This window comes from Kogia breviceps, chromosome 13, assembly GCF_026419965.1.
Source record: "Kogia breviceps isolate mKogBre1 chromosome 13, mKogBre1 haplotype 1, whole genome shotgun sequence".
NCBI lineage: Eukaryota > Metazoa > Chordata > Mammalia > Artiodactyla > Physeteridae > Kogia > Kogia breviceps.
The window spans coordinates 39,082,846-39,102,975 of NC_081322.1; the positions used below are offsets into that span (position 1 = coordinate 39,082,846).

The 20,130-nt window shown below is 46.8% G+C and overlaps 1 protein-coding gene across 6 annotated transcripts in view; it reads right to left on the bottom strand.

Moving 5' to 3' along the window:
- The window catches only part of BEND3 (BEN domain containing 3), a 35,820-nt gene extending 20,983 nt beyond the window's left edge, over positions 1-14,837 (bottom strand). Inside the window, exons 1-4 of one of the 6 annotated variants that reach the window (XM_067011554.1) lie at positions 14,628-14,837; positions 2,062-2,310; positions 380-519; positions 252-299 (exon numbers count right to left, since the gene is read on the bottom strand). In XM_067011554.1, coding sequence (XP_066867655.1) covers positions 252-288 — 37 coding nt within the window. In that variant the 5' untranslated portion in view covers positions 289-299; positions 380-519; positions 2,062-2,310; positions 14,628-14,837. Of the gene's footprint in view, positions 1-251; positions 300-379; positions 590-2,004; positions 2,311-13,752; positions 13,832-14,627 lie in introns of those variants that run through there. The other 5 variants (XM_067011553.1, XM_067011556.1, XM_059083843.2 and 2 more) reach the window with 5 other exon arrangements.
- Between the last annotated feature and the right edge of the window lie 5,293 nt (positions 14,838-20,130).

Genomic DNA, 20,130 nt, shown 5'->3' on the forward strand with positions numbered 1-20,130 from the left:
CTCAGGGGAGGGAGAGGAGATGGAAGGAGAGAAACTACTCTTTTAAATGATGCTTTTAAAAAAGTAACTCTGGAAAGATACATAAAATACCACAGGTGTGAGTGGAGAAGGATGGGAATCAGGGAGGGCTGAGAGGAGACTTTTCTTGATTTTTCATCATGTATCTTTTAATATTTTTGAACCATGTAAACATATCTAAAAAAAAGTATTCAGTTAAAGTATTTTTTAAAAAGAGGCTTTTCTTTTTTTACCTTCTTCTACATCTTCACTGAATTCAGTTGCATTCATCTTCTATTCCACTAAATGAAAAGACAAAGACAAAGTCTTGATTTATTGTTCGTTTTTTAAAATTTTACCCACCCATAAGAAATTCCCTTACCTTCCCAACCCTGGCTCCTGGTAATAGAAGGTTAAGCCGATGTGACCCTGCAACATCCAGGCCTCCTGTATGCCTGCTGGGAGTGCTTCTCCAAGACTTTATGTGGGCAGAATGCATCTTAAAGCATCAACTGAGAACCACTTACAGAACAAAAGGAACATATTTGAGAAAATCAAGTCTTACAGAAGACCTCAGTTTGGATGATCTGTTAGTCCCTGCCTTAAACATTCTAGCCACAGAATGAAAAGGCTGACAAAGGTCCACAGGAGGCTGTGGACCCTGTGGACCCGGCGAACCCAAGCTAAGTTCTTAGGTGGTCCAAAAAGACCTGTGCTGTCCATGATGGTAGCCGCTAGTCACACATGTCTCCCAAGCACTTGGAATGTGGCCAGTGCAAATGGAGACATGCTGTAAGTTTAAGATACATGCTGGATTTCAAAGACTCAGCATAGTAAAAATGTGCAATATGTCATTAATAATATATTGATTACATGTTAAAATGATAATATTTCAGATCTATTGGGCTAAATAAAATATTAAAATTAATTTCACCTTTTTTTTAATGTGGCTGCTAGAAAATTTTAAATTACATATGTGGCTTGCATTATATTTTTATTGGATGGTGCTGGTCTCGCCCTTCCTTCAGAAGCAAGGAAGAGAAAGAGGCACTGTGGGTTCTTAAAGCTCCTGAGCCATACGATCTGGTCCAAACCACTCTTTTTATTGATGAGGGAACATGGCAGGAGGCAGCGGTGGCGCCCTGTATGGGCTGCAGGGTCTGGGGCTTAGCCAGCCCCCGACTCTCGCTGCCCCAGCCGAAATGCAGTGGACATCATGGTTAAAAGCACCATTATGTCTTGGAGATTCCCCAGATTACATAACAGCATGTCTGTAACTAGGATAAAGTATAAATGAGGCAGTAACATGGCAGAAGAGCACACATGACAGCCTCTAGTGTTGGCATTGAGGAGCTGTGGTTCCCACAGCTGGCGAAGCTTCCCGCAAACCCTGAGTGCCCATTCCGGTTACGGGTCAGAGGGGGCAGGCTCTGGGGTATCTTTATGAAATTTCCATAAGGAGGAGGGATGCCATCCACAAAATTCAGTAAACCATTCAAGGAGCAGCTGTGGAATGGCGTGTGGTCCCATTTTAGACGGATGGATGGGGAGAGAGCAAGACTCTGTCTAGGTGATCTGTGCACAGGGTAATAACTTCAAAACTCACTAATAGGAGAGAGGGAGACGCAAGAGGGAAGAGATATGGGGATATATGTATATGTATAACTGATTCACTTTGTTATAAAGCAGAAACTGACACACCATTGTAAAGCAATTATACTCCAATAAAGATGTTAAAAAAAACCAACTCACTAATACCGCAACACTCATATAGTGCTACGTATGGCACTATTCTGAGTCGTCACAGTTACTTCATGACAGGCGCAATTGTTTTCATCCCCGTATTACTAATTTTCAAAGGAATGAATAAGAAATTTTAAGATTTTTTTGAAACTGAAATTAATTCCTACTTATTAAACTATCTCCTGTCTGAAAAACATAACATGCAGGTGAGACTGAGTGAAAATAAACAGTGAGTCAACTTCAGGGGGCCAAGAACTATCTTACCAGAGGTGAATTTCAGCAAAGACAATTTCCATTGTATTTCAAGGAAAGAAATCTCACGTTTGGGTGTCTCAGAGGGGAGGGAGTCCCAGGCAGGTTAGGTGAGCACCAGTACTCTTTTCAGACAGCAAGGTTGGCCAACGCTGGGCAGAAACTCAGGCCTGATTCGCAGCCCAGACAGAGGGCTTGCTTCTCAAGGAGACGCAGGTGAGCCTCCCGCCGGGTGAAGGCCGGGGCTGCCATCTGCCTCGGGAGGCCCTGCCGCCCCGTCGCATAAGCCGTCTCCTCAAGTGAGAGGCTGCAGAACAGCTGAGGAGGAATGAATACAGGGTTGCTGGAGAGGGTATGGTGTACCGAACAAATTACATTCCTAAGAGAAAAGGTGGGAAAGGGAGGAGACGGCACGTGGTTAATTCGGAGGGGAAGAAAGGGTCACGGTGAAAAGCCACAAAGCCTCTGGCTAAGTGGAAAGCATGAAAACGACGAGCGAATCCTAGAGGAAAAGAAAACAGGAGACGATGAGAAAACCCAGCACAGAACCACGCGCACTGAGCAAGGAGGGTCCGCTTGTCTAACACTCCATTTCCCGGAGCGCGGCGCGGGAAGGCGACTCGGTGCGCCGAAGCGTTTTGGCCGAACAACCACCAAGTGACCCTAGTGCAGGCAATTTAGCACCTGAATCCTGAGCTCGCCCAGATTCTCGCGTCAGAAAACGATGAGCGAAGGGCGCACACCCGAGCCACCTGCTGGTGGGAGGAGAGCCGGAGGGGGCTGGGCAGCCTCACGGAAGGGGCGGCGGCTTCCTGGGCGTCCAGAGTGCATCTACCTTGGAAAACATTTCCGTGTCCATTTATAGACCAGAGACAGATGCTAGATTGGCACTGAAGGAACCCAGAACGCAGTGTGGTGCCCCCCTCCCTCCTAGCCGGCGAACAAGCCACACTCATTGGGAAGCCGGAGAGTTTCCCGTTTGCAAGGCCTGGAAAGCCAAGTGCCTGCGGCTCGTGTGGGGCGGAGCGAGGTGAGGGTCCCCGTTGACACTCACGGCCTGCGCACTTGGAGCCCGGCGCTGCCTGCCCACTTCGTGTGCGCCTCGATCTTACCCTGAGCTATTTCAATCCCAACTGAATAAAAGAACTGAGGGCGTACACCTTAAATATTTACAATTTTTATTTGTCAATTATACCTCAGTGAAGCTGGAAAATTTTTTATATCATTTTGATTACAGAAATAAGATGTTTCACTATTGGAAGGGGGAGGAAGGGAACAGAGGGCCAGGTACCTGACCAGTATAACACAGCTGTTTGGTGGCAGAACTAGGATTCAAACCAAATCTGTGTGTATCTCCTGTCAGCCACCAGGAGAGGGAATAACAGAATCCTCATTCTTCTGTTAAGGTTCTTTTCATGAACACAGAGGCCAGTTTCCAGCCTTGGATCTCTCTGACCACTAGCAGCTGGAAATCTCCTTTCATCTCCGTGTCACTAGCAGGAAAACGAGGCTACTCTGTGCTTATATAGAGTCCACTTCACAATACAGAAGTTTCTACAAGAGGGATGGGATGTGTGGGTCACTTGCCGGCATCCCGAGCTGATGTAGACACAGCACGTCAACACCGTCCCAGCTGGGTAGAAAGGGTTGCTTTCTACCACGTTGCCACCTCCGTTGCTACCTCCCTCTACACGTTGCTACCTCCGTTTCCTGGTCATCTGCCCAGATGAAGGTCACAAGGTTGTTCATCCTGGGCGGACACTAAACACCCGGATGCCAAGCATGCCGCAGAAATTCCTTTCGCTTACACAACTATAGGTTGTGTAGGAGCTACCAACTCTGCAGCACCCGCCCGCTGGGCTGCCAGGATTACAATCTCCTTTGCCTGCAGGACTTCGGAGAATTTCTCATTTTAACATTCTCTCCTTCTCAAAACCCTCTTATTCCTCTCACCACGAATCTCCAATTGTGAGACAGTCTAACTATGCATCCACATGTCCCTGAAAATCAGCTTTTCCCCAGGGGGTGCCTGTTCCATGTCCCTGACCAATCCCAAGGGAAGATATTTAAACTAGGGAAAGGGACGCGTGTCAAGGAGACACATGTAGCTTGCCGCTGCCTCTAGTTAAAACACACAGCTTCTAAGACATGGGTGACCTATGGGAGGGTAACTCTCAAACAGGACCAATCTCCAGTGGTTAATCCAATAAGTGAAAATGCTTTGTTTGTTTTGAACCCAAATAGCCTAGGAAGCCTCAGGCAAAGTGACTGTCAGCGGTAAAAATAGGTTTTAAATATCGCAGAGCTCCTAGGAGCATATATCATTTTATTATAATACCTAATAGTCTCTATCTTTCTTCACAGGGTGAGATGACAGTGTTCAACTTTCCATGCAGGGCACATGGGTGGGGTGGGGTGGGGAAGCAGCTATCAGAAACCCTTCAGTTTTTACCAAAAGTGCAAAAGGAATGGTAATCCCAAATGTTTAAGATGCTTTAGACACTCAAACATCAAATTACAAGGATAAGTTGCTTAAATTGGCTACATAAATGCAGGACCTGGCAGGGCCACCTCGGGGCCTCCTGCTGCAGCAGTGGCTGGATCTGCCTCCTGCATTTCATTGCGTCTGGCCCACAGCAGGAAGCAAGGGCGAAGCAAGACAAGGGGCCCGCAGAGCAGTGAGAACCAGTCACCGGCGCTTCGAGAAAGAACCAGTTCTAAGAGATGCCACAAAGAAGTGGAAAAGCTGAAGACTGACAAATTATGGATCAACTTAGAGAGTTCATTTTAAGAAGGGAAGATGCTTAAAGTCTCCTTTTCTTTTGACTAGATGGGCATGCATCTGACAATTCTAAGGGTATAAAAGGATATTTGGTTAAAAAGCCCACTGTCCTCCAGTCACTGGGTTACACTCTTGGTGGCAAGCTCGTCGGTTTTCCTGAGTCCTTCCGCAGAAACTCTGCTAGAGTTCCTCAAAGTGTGACATGAATGCAGTGCGCTGCCTGCACGGGCTGCACGTCTCTCCCCAACTCCAGCACTAGTGGAGTCAAACTGGTAGCTTGAAATTGGCACACCATGGAAAGTGACATTTTTACAAACCAGTACAGTTCTGGGCTTTGTTTTTTTCTTTCTTTTTTCTTTTTGGAGACCCAGTTTACCAGTACAGCCAAGGCCCTTTCAGGGGGTCCATGAGATCAAAACTATTTTCATAATAAAACTGAGATGCTGTTGCCCCCTTCTTTTCACAGGTGTGCAGGAGAGTTTTCCAGAGGCTACATGATACTTATTTTGCAAAAGATTGAATACAGAGGCAGATATGAAAATTCAGCTGTCTTCTATTAAGTCAGATATTAGAGATATTTTCAAAAATGTAAACAATACCATTTTTTTCACTTATTTTCTTTGGAAAAACATTTCTTTCATAAAAATATTATTGACATTAACTTGTAATATATTTATTTTGGTTATTTTTCAATGAATTGGTAAATAAATATTTAAACTTCTTTTCTTTTTCTGTTTTAGTTTCTACCACGGTAAATACTGACAGGAACCCATATAAACAAAAGCTATTTGGGGTCCTCAATACTTTTTAAGGGTAGAAAGGGATCTTGAGACTAAAAGGTTTAAGATCCTTGCTCCTTGCTTCTTTTGCTTAATGTATCATGGAAATTTCAGTATCACTTCTTTTTTTGGTGTAAGTTTCCCCAGAAGTAGATTTTGAGACAAGGATTTGGAGTGAGTAGTCCCTTTGGGAGGAGACAGAGAAGGGCTGAAAACCAGTAAGGGGGCCTGTTAATGGGCTTCCGATGGGAGAGTCCCTGGCTGAGGTCAGCCCTGAGGGTGCTAATGGAGGTGTCCAACAGGGGTGTGGTGGGAGCAGAGGGCCACCCCAGCTCACCTGGGCGACCCCTGGAAGGCAGAAACCCTGCCGTGCCATTCCCTTCCAACTCCTCGCCACACTACCCAGTGCTTTTGCACACTTGACGGAGACTCAATGCAAACAACAGCCTACACTGTGGAAGATGCTGTGCTAAGAGCGCTACTAAGTGTAATTAACCTAACAATCCTAGGAGGTGGAAACTCTTCTTAGTCTCATTTTACAAGTGAGGAAACCGAGGCAGAGTTTTAGAGCCAAACGGGACCTCAGAAATCATCTCGTTGTATAGGTGTGAGACCCAAGGCTCAGAGAGGTTAGTAACATGCTCGAGACCATACACTGGGAGTGGCCCCCGGTCTCCCTGCCCTGTGCTTTGGTGGCTACACTCCCCACTGTGTGATGGGGAGCTGTTGGTGCCGGTGGGGTGACTGTCCTCTGTGCAGAGGGGATCGATCGACTGTATAGCTTATTTACAGGGATTGAAACCAACACAGGGTAGAGATGGGAGGACCTGGAGGATGAAGACAGAACTCTGGGAATTTCTGCTGGAGGGGAGGATGGGTAAACACTAGAAGATAACAGTAACAGGAAGGAAAGAGCAGTCAGAACCTCAAGGTTAGAAGATATTACATTAAGGTTTCTATAACAACTGTACCTCACATCTAATAAACACAGGCCGCATGCCACAGGTGTGCAGAAGACCACCAGTGCTTACAATTTTGTGATCTGGATACAAATAATATTAAATTCTGACATATATCTACAAGATTTTTTTCCTTTGGGGTAAGAAGTGACATTAAAGCAAATTCTAGGGGAAAATATTTGCTCTGGAAATAACGCTGTCAAGGTGTAAATGGGCATATCTTGATCTTCTTCATTACTTTCAGCTTATAAAGACCTATAGCCAAATCTTTCTGTCACTTAGAGCCTCATACACTTGAAAATTATGATACGAAATGAGCAAAGGCCAGAAGGGCAAAGAACCTGGGCCAGGGGGTCTTTTACTTCGGATTGATCTCAGGTTAAACACAGGCAGGAACTCTAGGGTCAGGCTGAGGGTGGAAATCCAGGTGCAGAATAAGCCCTCTGTAACCATCAGTCACTGTTAATTACTGATAAATTCCACAAAAACCTGCAGAGAAAAGGGAAGGGACGACAAACTCAATGTGACCTGGATTGAGATCACCTTTGATCACTATTGTTATTTCCAATATACAAAGTTAGAAAGTCAACTTCTACACATTTTTCTCAACACACGACTTCAAAACCTCTATTGACAGAAAGAGCCGAACATTAAGTTATGTGTAAAGATTCAAAATCAATTGTTCATTACAGGACCACCCAGTCGATAACAATGTACTTCAAAGTTCACAGGGGATATCTTGACAATGTAATTGAAAAATGCCATAAAGCAGACGGAAGGAAACATGCCAAGATGTTAATTACCTCCAATTAGGATGATTTTTCTTCTTTAGTTTCCTCTACTTTCCAAATATTCTACAGTGAGCATGCAATTCTTTGAAAATGAGACTTTTTTAAAATGAAAAAATAAGAAGTTTAGCAATCTTTACTGCTAGCCAGGTCATATTCTAAGTTATACCCATAAATAGCAACAAGCTAAAAATGTAAAATCAAATCATTTAAGTATTTAAAATACTGATGCTGGGACCTCCCTGGTGGTCCAGTGGTTAAGAATCCGCCTTCCAATGCAGGGGACTCGGGTTCGAGCCCTGGTCGGGGAACTAAGATCCCACATGTCGTGTGGCAGCTAAGCCTGCGCGCCACAACCAGAGAGCCCGCGCGGGGTGACGAGGAGCCTGTGTGCTGCAACGAAAGATCTTGCATGTCGCAGCGAAGATCCCGCGTGCTGCAACTAAGACCCGACGCAGCCGAATAAATAAAATAAATTTTTTAAAAAAGAAAAGAAATATAGACTGACTTTCCAGGAGCTTCTTGGGATCTCCAGGGAATCAGACTAGGAAGATATTTTAAAATACTGATGCTCTAAGAAACAATATATAACTGACAAACTAGTGCAGACCTTTCATTTCATAACTGTCTCTGAATTATTGCCTCTGAAGGTGTAAAAAGCTCCTCAGTATGGGGTGACGGGGAGATCAGAAAAAATTCTCAGTTCACAAGCCAAGGTGTGAACAAAAAGGTGAAAAGATCAGCTTTGAACACTAAGGAAATGCCATTTCCTGGTGGGTGTATTATAGGCCCCATCAGTGCATTGCCTGATACTTGGAGTGTTTGTCAAAATAAGTCAAATTTCATGGAAATTTCATGGGTGTCTTGCTGCAGGTAACTAATGAAGAAGTGGTCAACCACAGAATCTTCAAGAAATAAGAAATTCTGTACCATCTGAAAGTAGTTCTTGTTGGTGCCTTCATTTTAAAAAGCACTCTAAGATTAAAGGGAAATGTTTTCTGATAAAATAACAGACTTCATTTAGTACAGGTTCTTAATATATAACAATTACAAATTGAGTATTGTTTGTAATGGAGTAACATCAAATCAGCTAGAGAGAAATGTATCGTGTTTTGAATTAGGTTTTGTGAGTAGACAGATTAAAATTCTATTTTAAATATAAAGTTTATTAAAATAAATACTTTTGTATTCAAAAAAAAAAATGGAAAAACAAAACAAACAAACGAAAAACCAAACCAGGACCAAGTCTCCTGGATTAGGGATCCAAGCTGAGGGCTAAAGCCAGGTCATTTAGAGAATCTGTGGCTGGCTGGAGAAAACAAATGGGCTGGAGGGCAGCTTAGCAATTCTCTGGGCTGGACTTGCTGAGTTCCTGCATTCTGGATGACAGATGGTGCTTTCTTTGGGGTTCTCTCATGCCTGTGTCTGAGCACCCTGGGAGACTTCTGACCTGTACCCGGAGCCCTCCTTCCCTGATTCCTCAAAACGGGGCAAATCAGGGGCCTGCTCTAGGGGCCCTGGCTCCAGGGTGAAGCAGCAGGAGGCAGTGGGGAGAGGAGAGGGGAGGTCTGGGGAGCTGAGGAGTGGCTGGGCCACAGAAAAAGGAAGGAGTGTCCGGAGGTCACCAGCTCAAAGTGCGTAATAAGGAGTCACGCGAGAATCTGACTGGGGGGTTGGGAGAGGATGTCTTTGTTAGGAGCTGGAGGCTAGACCACTGTAAGGCAAGCAGGGGGCACCTGGCATGGCAAATCATTGGCAAACCCCTCTGCCCGCACAGGATCATTGGGCTCTTCCCTAAGCGCCCCACGGGTTTCCAAAGAAAAATGTCCTCTAGCGGCGCACACAGGGGGCTGGGAGTGACCTGGGGTGCCTCTGCACTGAGTTCGTTTTAGGAGAATCCAGCCCAGGCTAATCAGAGGCGCTGGACAAGCAGCAGGCCCAGAAATGGGAAGTACTTGGGCTTCCTGAAACCTCAACATTCAAATCCTAGGCAGCTGACTCAGGATTCTGCCCTACCACATCGGAAACCTCCACGGGACTTAGGACTCCCCCGCACAATGAGGTCAGGTCCAAAGACCTGGCCCAGGCCGCCTTGGGGCAAATCCTTCCGACCTCCACTCCTGTTCCCGGATGTAAAGTGAGGCGAACTCGTACCACCTGAGGGTCTCCTGAGAATGTGAGCCCCAGAGCCCCAGAACAGGAATGACTGGAGCCTGAGACGCCCGGGATGGTGGCTGTGCAGCCCTGCCTGCCACATACAAAAGGTAAAGCACGCCACATGGCCCAAAACCATTTTAAAGGTGTTATTAATAAAATACATGCAAGGATTTAAACAGTTTAACTAAGACCTAACTAAACCTTACTTCATCTTGCCAAGCCATGTGATATGAATTCATGAAGCCTCCCCACTGCAGGTTAAACTGATTTTTAAAAATTAAACATAGAAAACGAGGACAGCAGCTGACATTCATGCAGAGCTACCTCTGAGGTCTAAGTGTTTTACAGGTTCACCGGTGCAGTCCTCACAACAGTCCTTCTAGTTTGCAGACAGAAAAGCAGAGGGGCAGCGGGCTGCGCCTCACTTGAGGTAGATGCTGCGGAGAGCAAGAAGAGGGAAAGAGGCGGGTGGACTCGGGGTGGTGGCCTCATTCCAGCCTTCCAAGAAGAGCTGGGACCGAAAGGGGGTGGACCATGCCCGCTCTGCCTTCTCCCTTCCCTGCGGAGCACACATTTGTAGGCTGGGCTCAGGTGCAGGAGCAAGTCAACAGTCCAGGTAGGCCTTCGATCACGAAGGTACAGCTGATTTGTATAAAAATGGAATACCGTACTAAACTTTAGGGGCAGAAAGACCTGTGTTCTATCTAATCCTGGCTTCACCTACGTTTAGCTTCTAATCCCGGGCAAGTGGCTTACCCAGCCAAGCCTTGGTGCTTTCTTCTGTAAAAGGAGCTGCACACACTACCTTTCCTTCTAGAGACTCTGTGAAAACTACAAAGGAGAAGGTGCTTGGCACACAGCACTCAGTAAACATTACTTATTATAAAGGTTTTTTTTTTTAAAAGATGTTTAAAGTGCATCTTAACAGTGAACATTTTTTAAAACTAAAATAAAATGTTTTAAAAAGTTTTGTAACTTTTTTTCAAATGAAAGAGAAAAGAAACTTAAACTGGAAGGGGTGAAATCAAAATGCTCTCCCTAAGGACGGTAAGAATGTTCCCATGCCATCCACTCTTGCTGGGCTCCGTCTCTGGGTCTGCAGGAACGGCTGGGAGCCTTGGGGATCTCAGAACCCAGCCCTCTTGGCTGTGGCATCCAGCCCATGGGACTTGCAGGACATGTTTGCAATTTGTTTTTATTTTTAGACACATCTTCAAATAAAGTTTGAAAAATACCAGTCCTCACAAAACCAGGGCAATGTTCCCCTGAGTTTCCTAAAGCTGTAATTGTCGCCGCTTTCCTTATTCAGTCAGAGAACAGCCTTATCTTTCAGCGCCAACCGCACAGCCCTGCCTGCCTGCGATGTGGCGTCTCATCCTTCCGAGACTGCGTTTTCTGAATGTGACTAAATGTGATGTCTCCCTCAGCTAAGGGCTTCTACTTATTAAGCCCTCCCTGGCCTCACGAAGGACTGGCTACCTCCTTCGACATCAATGGTAGGAGGAGTCAGACTCTGCTTTTAACTTTAACCATGGAACCCAGAAGCTGGGGTCAAGGAGAAAAGGAGGGCCAGCATATCCCAGCAGCCACCCATGTGACTGACTGGACAATGGTGACTAATTTTCCTAAGAGGTATAAGCAGAGTTTCCTCTGTACTTCCCACTTTTACAAATGTGTTGTCTTGTGACCACATGAGCTAACTGGAGTTGGGGCACAGTCGGGTGTGAGCTACCCGCCTCCACATCCCCAGCCTCCCCGCTTCAATTTACTAGCTCCATGCTCAAACCAACAGCCCCTGGCAAACAAGAAAAGACCAACATGTGATTTATTCAACTGAGCATTCAATACCTTTACAGATACTGTGTTTCACTGGGCAGTGATAACTGATCATCAGACAAGAGGAGAGGAGAGGTGGCCGTTAGTAGAGAACAAAAACCTAAAAGTGCTGATTTTAAATACCGTCAGCCTTCCAAATCTGTGGGTTTGAAATCCAAGGATATGAAGGACTCGCTGTAAGGGACTAGAGCATCTGTGGATTTTGATATCTGAAGGGGGTCCTGGATCCAATCCCCCACAAATATTGAGGGATGGCCGTACATGTGTTTCAAGTTAAATTAAAAATAGAGGAAGGGCATGTTACCAGGTGAGCTGCTGAGAAAAACTTAGCTCTAAAACAATAGTTTGTAAAAACTCTGATCATTCAGGGACTAACAAGCCAGGCATTAATGCCACTCCAAATGAAATCGCACCTCTCCTGTTTGACACACTGAAGGCTTGATGCCAGTGTGGAGAGCCCTTAGCTTGGCATGTGCGGGTCACGTGTGGCAGCTTGTTCCAGAAACTACAAGAGCCTGGGCTGAAATAATAATGTTGCAAGAGATACTGGAACATGAGACAGGGGAGAAGAGCCATTGTCCAATGTGAAGTGGGAAAGAAACATCAAGAGCAAGGTGATACAAAGCACATAAAATATCCCTTTTGGGATCATGTTTTGTGTGTGTGTGTGTGTGTGTGACTTCAATTTCTATTTTTAAAAAATTACCATACAGTAAAATTTACCTTCTGGAGGGAGGGGGTGTACAGTTCTATGAAAGGTAACACAGGTATATATCCCTGCAGCCACCATCAAGAGGATACAGAAAAGTTCCATCACCCCAAAGACTGATTGTACAAATAATTCCCCCAAACTTGCTTAAGCCAATAATAGGTACAATGAGTAACAGGAGAGGTACCATAATCTGTCATCAAAATTAAGTGCCAGGGGCTTCCCTGGTGGCGCAGTGGTTGAGAGTCCGCCTGCCGATGCAGGGGACACGGGTTCGTGCCCCGGTCCGGGAAGATCCCACGTGCCGCAGAGCGGCTGGGCCCGTGAGCCATGACCACTGAGCCTGAGTGTCTGGAGCCTGTGCTCCACAACGGGAGAGTCCACAACAGTGAGAGGCCCGCGTACCAAAAAAAAAAAAAAAAAAAAAAAAAAATTAAGTGCCAGGAAAAACAAAAACATTACACCCCAACCTCCCATACACTAACACCAAATTATTTTCGCTGGTTGGCTAGCAACCTTCATGTGTCTCTCCGTTATAAAATTTGAGGTCTTTAAAAGACAGATCCCCCAGTTTTTCACCATGGTGTCAATACAATTCATAAAAGTATGTGGTTTCTTTCCCTGTTGCTGCAGGGGCTTTCTAAACAGCTCTCCTGCTGGACTGTCCCACCTGTGGCAGGTGGGACATTCCAGCAGGAGATTAAATTTTCACCTACTCAGACTTCTGTCAGAGATGATTCCAGTTTTTTTCTTCCTAATTATTAGACATTCTACTCCTCTTTTGCTTATCTATGAGATGCTTAGGAGCCCAGAAGTTTGGAAGAGGGTAAAGAAAATGTGTCCATGTGGTATCTTTAACAGATTATTGGGATGCTGGCCGTCTTGTCTACTAGGTAGTAAGTGGTCTCTCTACTATTACTAGTGCTTTGTATGTGGTGGGGGAAGGCAAGAACATAACACTTTTCTGTTAAATCGCTTCAACAAGGACATGGCCTCTACGGTAAAACACACGTTCAGTGGTGGAGTGTTTATGTGACAGATTTTAAAGGCTCTGGTTTTTCCATGAATTTCATTTCAAGGGCCATGCACACGCTAGCTAGCCCACTAGCAGGAACAGGATGCATTGGCCCCACTTTCTTCTGGAATCCAAGAAGCTCTCCGTTCATTCAGCAAAAATTTATTGAGCACCTACTAAGTTATCAGACACTGGGTTAATGGCTCGGGATGTAAAACAATAAAGATACAAAATCTCAGCAAATCTCAGTACTGAGGGTGAAGGAAGCTGACAGGGTCCTGTACGGCGACATGAAACTGGAAATTAGTAATAGATGGTTAAAAAACAAACAACAACAAAAACCCCAGAAAAACTGAGGGGGGGGCGGGTTTGGGAGTGTGGATAACAAAGAATCTCCTTCGTCTCTGTCCCTCTGGGCCCATCCCGAGCCAGCCCCAGCCTGAGAACTCACTTCCTAGCCTCAGTTTCCCGAAGCCGCAGCTTTTGGGCACTCGACGCTTTGCCCCGAGGCACAGGGAACAGTTAAAAAGTTACAAAAATTACTTTAAGAAGGTGAAGTTGACACTGAAGTGCTTAGCCCTGTTCCGCACATCCTTGCCTGGTTGGCATTTGCGTGTAAAATTCTTCCGGACGGGCCACCTGAATACTCAAAAGTCTTTTACCTCTGCAAAAAACACCTTGGAAAAAAAACTGTGTCGGCACGCAGGCCCTCACGAGCGTTGCAGCACAACTCACCGGCGCGGCGAGGACCAAGTCTGCGTGGGAACTCACGTGTACGAGAAAGAGGGGGCGGTCACGAGGGGCGGCGGGCGCCTCGGCTCCGGCTCGGCGGCCGGCCGGGAAGGCCTCGCGCCGGCCGGGCGCCCGCCTCTAGGTCCCGGGCAGCGGGAACCGCGAACCGCGCCGTGGATGGCCGGGGAGGGAGCACTGCGCCCCCTGGAGGCGGGGCCCGTCCCTGTCCGCTCCCGGCCGCCGCCGCCGCCGCCGCGGGCCTGCCTCGCTCCATTTGCTGACTCCGGCGGCAGCGTCCCTCCGAGCGGCAGCTTCTCGGGCCTCCCGCTCCCCGCTCGGCATCTTCCTCCAGTCCCCGCCCCCTGCTCCTGCTCTGACACCCCCTTCTGCACACCGAGCCGTCCCCAGCCTCAGCCCGGCCGAACGCGAGCGCCGAGTCCACCGCGGGCTTCGTAGAGCCTTCCGGCGGCTCCGGCCGCTCCATCGCGGCGTCTGGCGGGGGTGCGGGGCCGGCGCGCGGCGCGAGTGGGGCGGCAGCGCGGACTGTTCCACTACGCGTCCCCCCCCCCGCTCCCGCGCGGCGCGCGTGCTCCCCGAACGCCATGGAGCCGCCGCGTTCCGAGCGGGCACAAAGGAGCGCGCGGCACAATGGGCGCGGCGAGCCCGTGGGCACCGGGCGCCCACTCCGGCGGCTCGGCCCTCCGCGGGGGTGGGCGCTCCTCCTGGCGAGCGCGCTCCGGGCAGCCCCCCTGCGCGTCTCCTCCCTTGCTCCCGCCCCCACCCCAGCATGGATGTTGCAGCCACTCTCCCGTACGTCTGCTCCGGAGCCGCCGCCGCCGCCGCCACCGCGCGGCCGGCTTGAACCGCCCCGCACTTACCTGGGACACGAGTTCTGTACTTTGCAGAGCGGGCCCGCGCCGAGTTGGGGCGCCACGTGGGGGTTGGGGGGGAGCACGGGGCTGGGGAGTGGGGGCCAGGCCGGGGCGGCCCGGGGAGTTGCTGGGGGCAGCGGGCGGGTGCCGTGTATTTTCCCCTCTCTTTGTGTGTGTCCGTGCGCTGCGCTCTCGCGTGACGTGACGGGACTCCGTGTGTCATTTCCGCACAAGGACACAGGAGCCCCCGCTGCAGTGGAACCACAACCCCTCCGCCCCCACCCCCGGCCCGCCCCTCCCCCTCAGCGGGGCACACGCGGGACCGGCGGCGGCGCTCGGGCGTGAACGGCCGCGGCAGGGAGCTGGGGCGCGCACTCCGGGGACCCGGGCTGCCCGGCGCGCTCATCCGGTACCGCGCGGCTCCACGTGGGCCCGCGCCCGCTGCCCGGGGCGGGGAGCGGCGGCCGCGCACCCACGGTGAGCCGGGCCAGCGCTGGCTAACAATGTACCCTGCACACCGTGTGTTCTCTCCATCGCGAGTCATTTCTCTAAAACGTGGTGTCTTAGATACGAAGAGTTTGACCTGAAAAGCCTCTTTTTCTATTTTTTTTTTCCTCCGCGGATTGGCGACTGTACTGGGCACCTCCCCTCGCGCCCGCGCCTCTCCAGCATTTTTGATCTCCGCCGTGGCCCTGGCCCCCCGGGCTAGTGTTCCCGCGCCGCGATCGGCACAAAGACATCGGGGCGCGGGGACCCAGTGGCCCCGCGGAGCCGGCATGGAGTCTGGCGGGCCGCGGGAGAGCGACCCCGGCGCTGGGAAACACTGGCTCTGGCCACTCCCCCAGCAGGGTGGCCGCCCTCTCTTGTAAGCCTGAGAGCTAAAAATCTGCCTTCTACTTGTAACCCGAAGTTTTGAGGTTTGAGGCCGCATACCCAGAGATTCAGAAGTGCGCTCGCTCGCAGACCCACATGCCACAGACAAACCCACGGGGTATCTGCGCCAAGCTCTTAAAATAGAAAAACACGAGTCACCAACTCAGTAAAAGCTGATTTTTTCTACTCATGACTCCCGGACTGGAGATTCCAAGTTGATAAACTCGAAACCTACCCCTCGGGTATTTTCTCAAGTCTCACTGACTTGAAGGAGTGTGGGGTGTGAGGGTCAGGGAAGCCCAACCCAACAGTTAAGCCACGTTTATATTTAAGGCAAACAATGAGAATGTAAATTTTTAAAAAATCCTTTAACTTGCCGGTCGAAGAAAGTATAAAAAGAAAAATGCAAATTATCCCATCTGCTGCTCACAGCTGACTGGCTGCAAGGAAGGGCCATGTGGCCCAGCCCTGCGCGGTCAGTGAATTGGTAGAATAGATTTTAAAAGAAGGCATATGCTGGCTCCTTGCTGCCCAGGCGCTGGGAAGGTTTGAATTAACGTATAGTTTTGGATTACGTATCCTCTGCCAGACCGCTCCAACTGGGAATTTAGCAATTATGCAAGTTCTTCCCCTTCGGGTTTGAAATCAAGAGGCAAGAGGTTATCTAAGACCTTTGAGGAACTACGTGGAACGTTCTCGAACTGTATTTGGATAGCCGATTTTGAGAAGTCAGTACTAATTGCTATGCAAAATTAGCAAGCAGCCGGGAGAACCAAGCACTGCATCCAGGGGGTGCTTTTATAAAAGAATCCATACGTGCTCAGTGTCATTCAAAACAGGATGATGAAAAGAATGGGGCCGAGATAGCAGCCCTTCAAATTCAAAAGACTTGGGTTGCCCTATCTACATTTAAAATAGGGCGGAGGGAGGAAGGGAGGAGGACCGCTTGGGGCAGAATGGTTAATTTATACATTCCCTGAAGACAGAATGGAGGCACTTCGATTTCTGCCGGGAACTTGACTTTTAACATTCACACATTAAATAACACGTATGATATAGTACATCACTTGACTTAGTTAACAGATATAGCAGTTTTAGTCTCACCTTCAATTTAATGTGACAGTTATAATTAGAATTTAAAAAGCATAAGTTGCATTTCATTAATTCAGTTTTCTAGGGTTTCCCAGTGGAAAAGTTAGGAAGAGTTAAGAGTAGCATTTAAGCTCGCTTTGCATTTTTAAACCACTTTATGGTTTAAAAATGTAAAATGACCTTGTTACATTTTTACAAAAGGGACTAGATGAAATGTGTGTTAAGGGATATATCTATAGCCAGTCATTCACAAAACAACTCAGGTATTGGAGGAGAAATTAAATAATAAAACAATAGATATAAAATAATTAGAAATTAACATTTCTTTGTTCACATTGTTCAAAACCAAAGTTTTTGTCAAATACAATAAGTTTATTAATAAATAGCATCTAAGGCAAGCAGCGTGCTTAAACTGACTTAAACTGACTTTTCAAAACAATCTCAGGAAACTACAGAGTGACCTTGAGTTTATTCGAATTAATGTATCTTAATTTGCATAACTGAATCAGCATTGCTACTTAACAAAGTAAGCTGTTTCAAATAAGTTATTAACAGATAGAAATGGAAGTTATTGCTCTGTGGGAAAGGAAACTACCTACCTTCAAATGGTTTTGTATGTTTATATGAATTTCTATTTTTTTTTTTAATAAGGAGAAAGGGAAAACAAATGCATTGGAATTGTATTACAGTTGTATCTTGGAGCCTTTAAAAAACAATAGTTTTGAAAGTGCTATTGGATAAACGTAATGCCTTATGAATAAACGTGAAGTAAGATGGGGAGAGGAATGAGGTTTAAAAAACACAACGCCTGGGCTTCCCTGGTGGTGCAGTGGTTTAGAGTCCGCCTGCCGATGCAGGAAACACCGGTTCGTGCCCCGGTCCGGGAAGATCCCACATGCCGCGGAGCGGCTAGGCCCGTGAGCCATGGAGCTGAGCCTGCGCGTCCGGAGCCTGTGCTCCGCAACGCAAGAGGCCACAACAGTGAGAGGCCCGCGTACCGCAAAAACAAAAACAAAAACCAAAAAAACCCACAATGCTTGCCTGACACAATCTTAAAAAGTCAGTAGGAGTGACTGCTAATGGTTCATAAGGATATGTATAACGACCTGAAAGAAATAATAACCTGAGATTTAGCAGTCTACTTGATTGGAAATTTCTTAATTAGCAATGCATTTTTCAAGATTTCAAATTAGAGTTGCTGCAATTGATCTAATGAATTCATTTCCAATTTTACCTGAGTAAAAGGCAGCAGGGGGTAAACTGGCTACTTGGCCATATAAAGGACTCACATAAAACACTAACTGTAAAAACTCAAAAGGAAAATTACACAGCATTTAATGAAGAGTGGGATATCTTTAATGTCAATGTATATAATTAAGAGTGGCAGACAGACAGACATCAGGTTTCAGATATCTTTTAGCTGTTGTTCTAAAAGTTTTGACCATCGCTAAAATGTATTTATAGTTGCCAAGACAGTATTTAGTAGGACTTTTTCCCCCCAGTCGTTAAGTCAGAACAATGTAAGATTTCACTGTTACTTGAAGACATTTCCACTTTATTTCTTGCCTGCTGCATGTAAAGTTTTGCCAAGTTTTCAACTTCAAACAGAAGTAGCTGGCAGATCCAGATTCCGTGAATACTCACAACGGAGAAGTAAGAGGGAGAAAGAGGAGGGGCAGAGGAGCCTGTATTAACTTTATTAAATAGAACCTACTGAAAGACACCTGGCTGAGTAACTTGCAAAACTGACTTTTGTTTGGGAAGGTGGGCTCAGGGAGTTGAGTTTAACCCCTTGTGTGCTGGGAGGTGGTGGGGAAGCCCTACCTTCAGTGGAATCTGGAGCAGGTAATGACACACCGTGACCCAATGTGGAAAAAAATGAGATTTTGAATGAAAAGCTGCAGAGACTTTATGCTGGGCAGTTTTCCTTATGAGTAGAAGAACTACTGAATAATTTATAGCACCTTGAGATTTTAAACACCCAGCATAACCATTAGGATCTGATTTTAGTTGATTATATGGCTTGCACAATGGGAGTCTGCAAAAAGAAATATTAGGGAGAGTGAAAACTGCTGCAATCCCACTCTCAATCTCAAGCCCTTGAGAAAACAAATGCCAGTCTGAACTATAGCTCATTCTGAGCCCAGAGTGCTAGCTGGAGGCGCTGCAGCCACCAGGGCCCCCGAGCCCAGAGGGCATTCAAGGGCCTGCAGTCAGGAGTTCTCACACTGATCACAGAGCCGCAGCGACAGGCGAGAAGCAGGGAGCAAGGGGAGGCTGGTTTCCCAGCCAATCAGAGCCCACTAACAAAGAAAAAAAAGGAGATATAATACTGCTCTAGTAATTGGCTGGTTTTTAAGAAATTATTTCATGCTGTGGGTCAAAAGACTCTAAATGAGATGCTCTCCATACATACATATACATTTTTAAAGTCTTACTTGACTTGGCTGAAATCTCTGTAAAATGAAATACATCATAGAAATGAACTTGAGATCCAGTGATTCTACCTTTACGAATCTATCCTAACTCAACCAAGGCTACATCTACAAGGATGTTCATTGCAGGATTATTCATAATAGAAAAAAATTGGAGAGAACTTGGAAAATAGTCAAATGGATGACACATGCTATGTTACACTATGTCAGCTTTACTTTTTTATGGGTACAGAAAAGTGTCTATGACATATTATTGAGTAAAAAGAAAATTATAGATCTCTATATAGTGTAATCCCATTTTTGTAAAAAAAGAAAAACATGTATGTACCTATCTGGGTGTGACTAGAAAAGGTCTGGAAAACACAGGGGTAACAGTGGATACCCCTGGATATACCCTGAGGTATAGAATGGTGGAAAGGACTTACTTTTTCACGTTAAACCTTTATGAAATGTTTGATTTCATTTTTTTCCCCGCACAATGAGCATCTATTGCTTTTGTAGCCCTTTCCCCCTTCCACAGACCAAAAAAGAGTCGAGTTGTCACCTTGGCCTAAGGAACAAAAGTCACCCTGGAGTAGCTAAAAGTCATGTGGTGTGAGTGCCTGGATTGACACCTGTCACCTGACTCCCCTTTATCAATCTATTGTCATGACAGGAAAAAAAAAGAAGAGAAGAAATCTTAGTAATAATGCTCCAAAAGTAAATACAGTATTTGGCTACAGAATCCACCACTCCCTTTCCCCAAGCTTCTAAAGTGTCAGCACGGTATTTTAGAGATGTAACCAAATACGTCTAAGGATTTCCCTATAATCGCGGCACATTAGGGCCTGAGAAGTAATAGATGCCAATGGCCTGATTGTACCAATAAGGAAACTGAAGCAAAAAGGAAAGGTAGCTTGCCCAAGGCACACTGGCCTCTGGAACGAGGTTCTGGGGTTCCTTTTTGTATGTCACGCCTACCAAAGGCCAAATAGATTTAAAAATAAATGAGTCCACCAAAGAGTAAAATATACAAGGTTAGTGTTTCACACAGTTGTATTCATTAAAGTAGCAGCTCGGGGAATTCCCTGGTAGTCCAATGGTTAGGACTCCGCACTCCCACTGCAGGG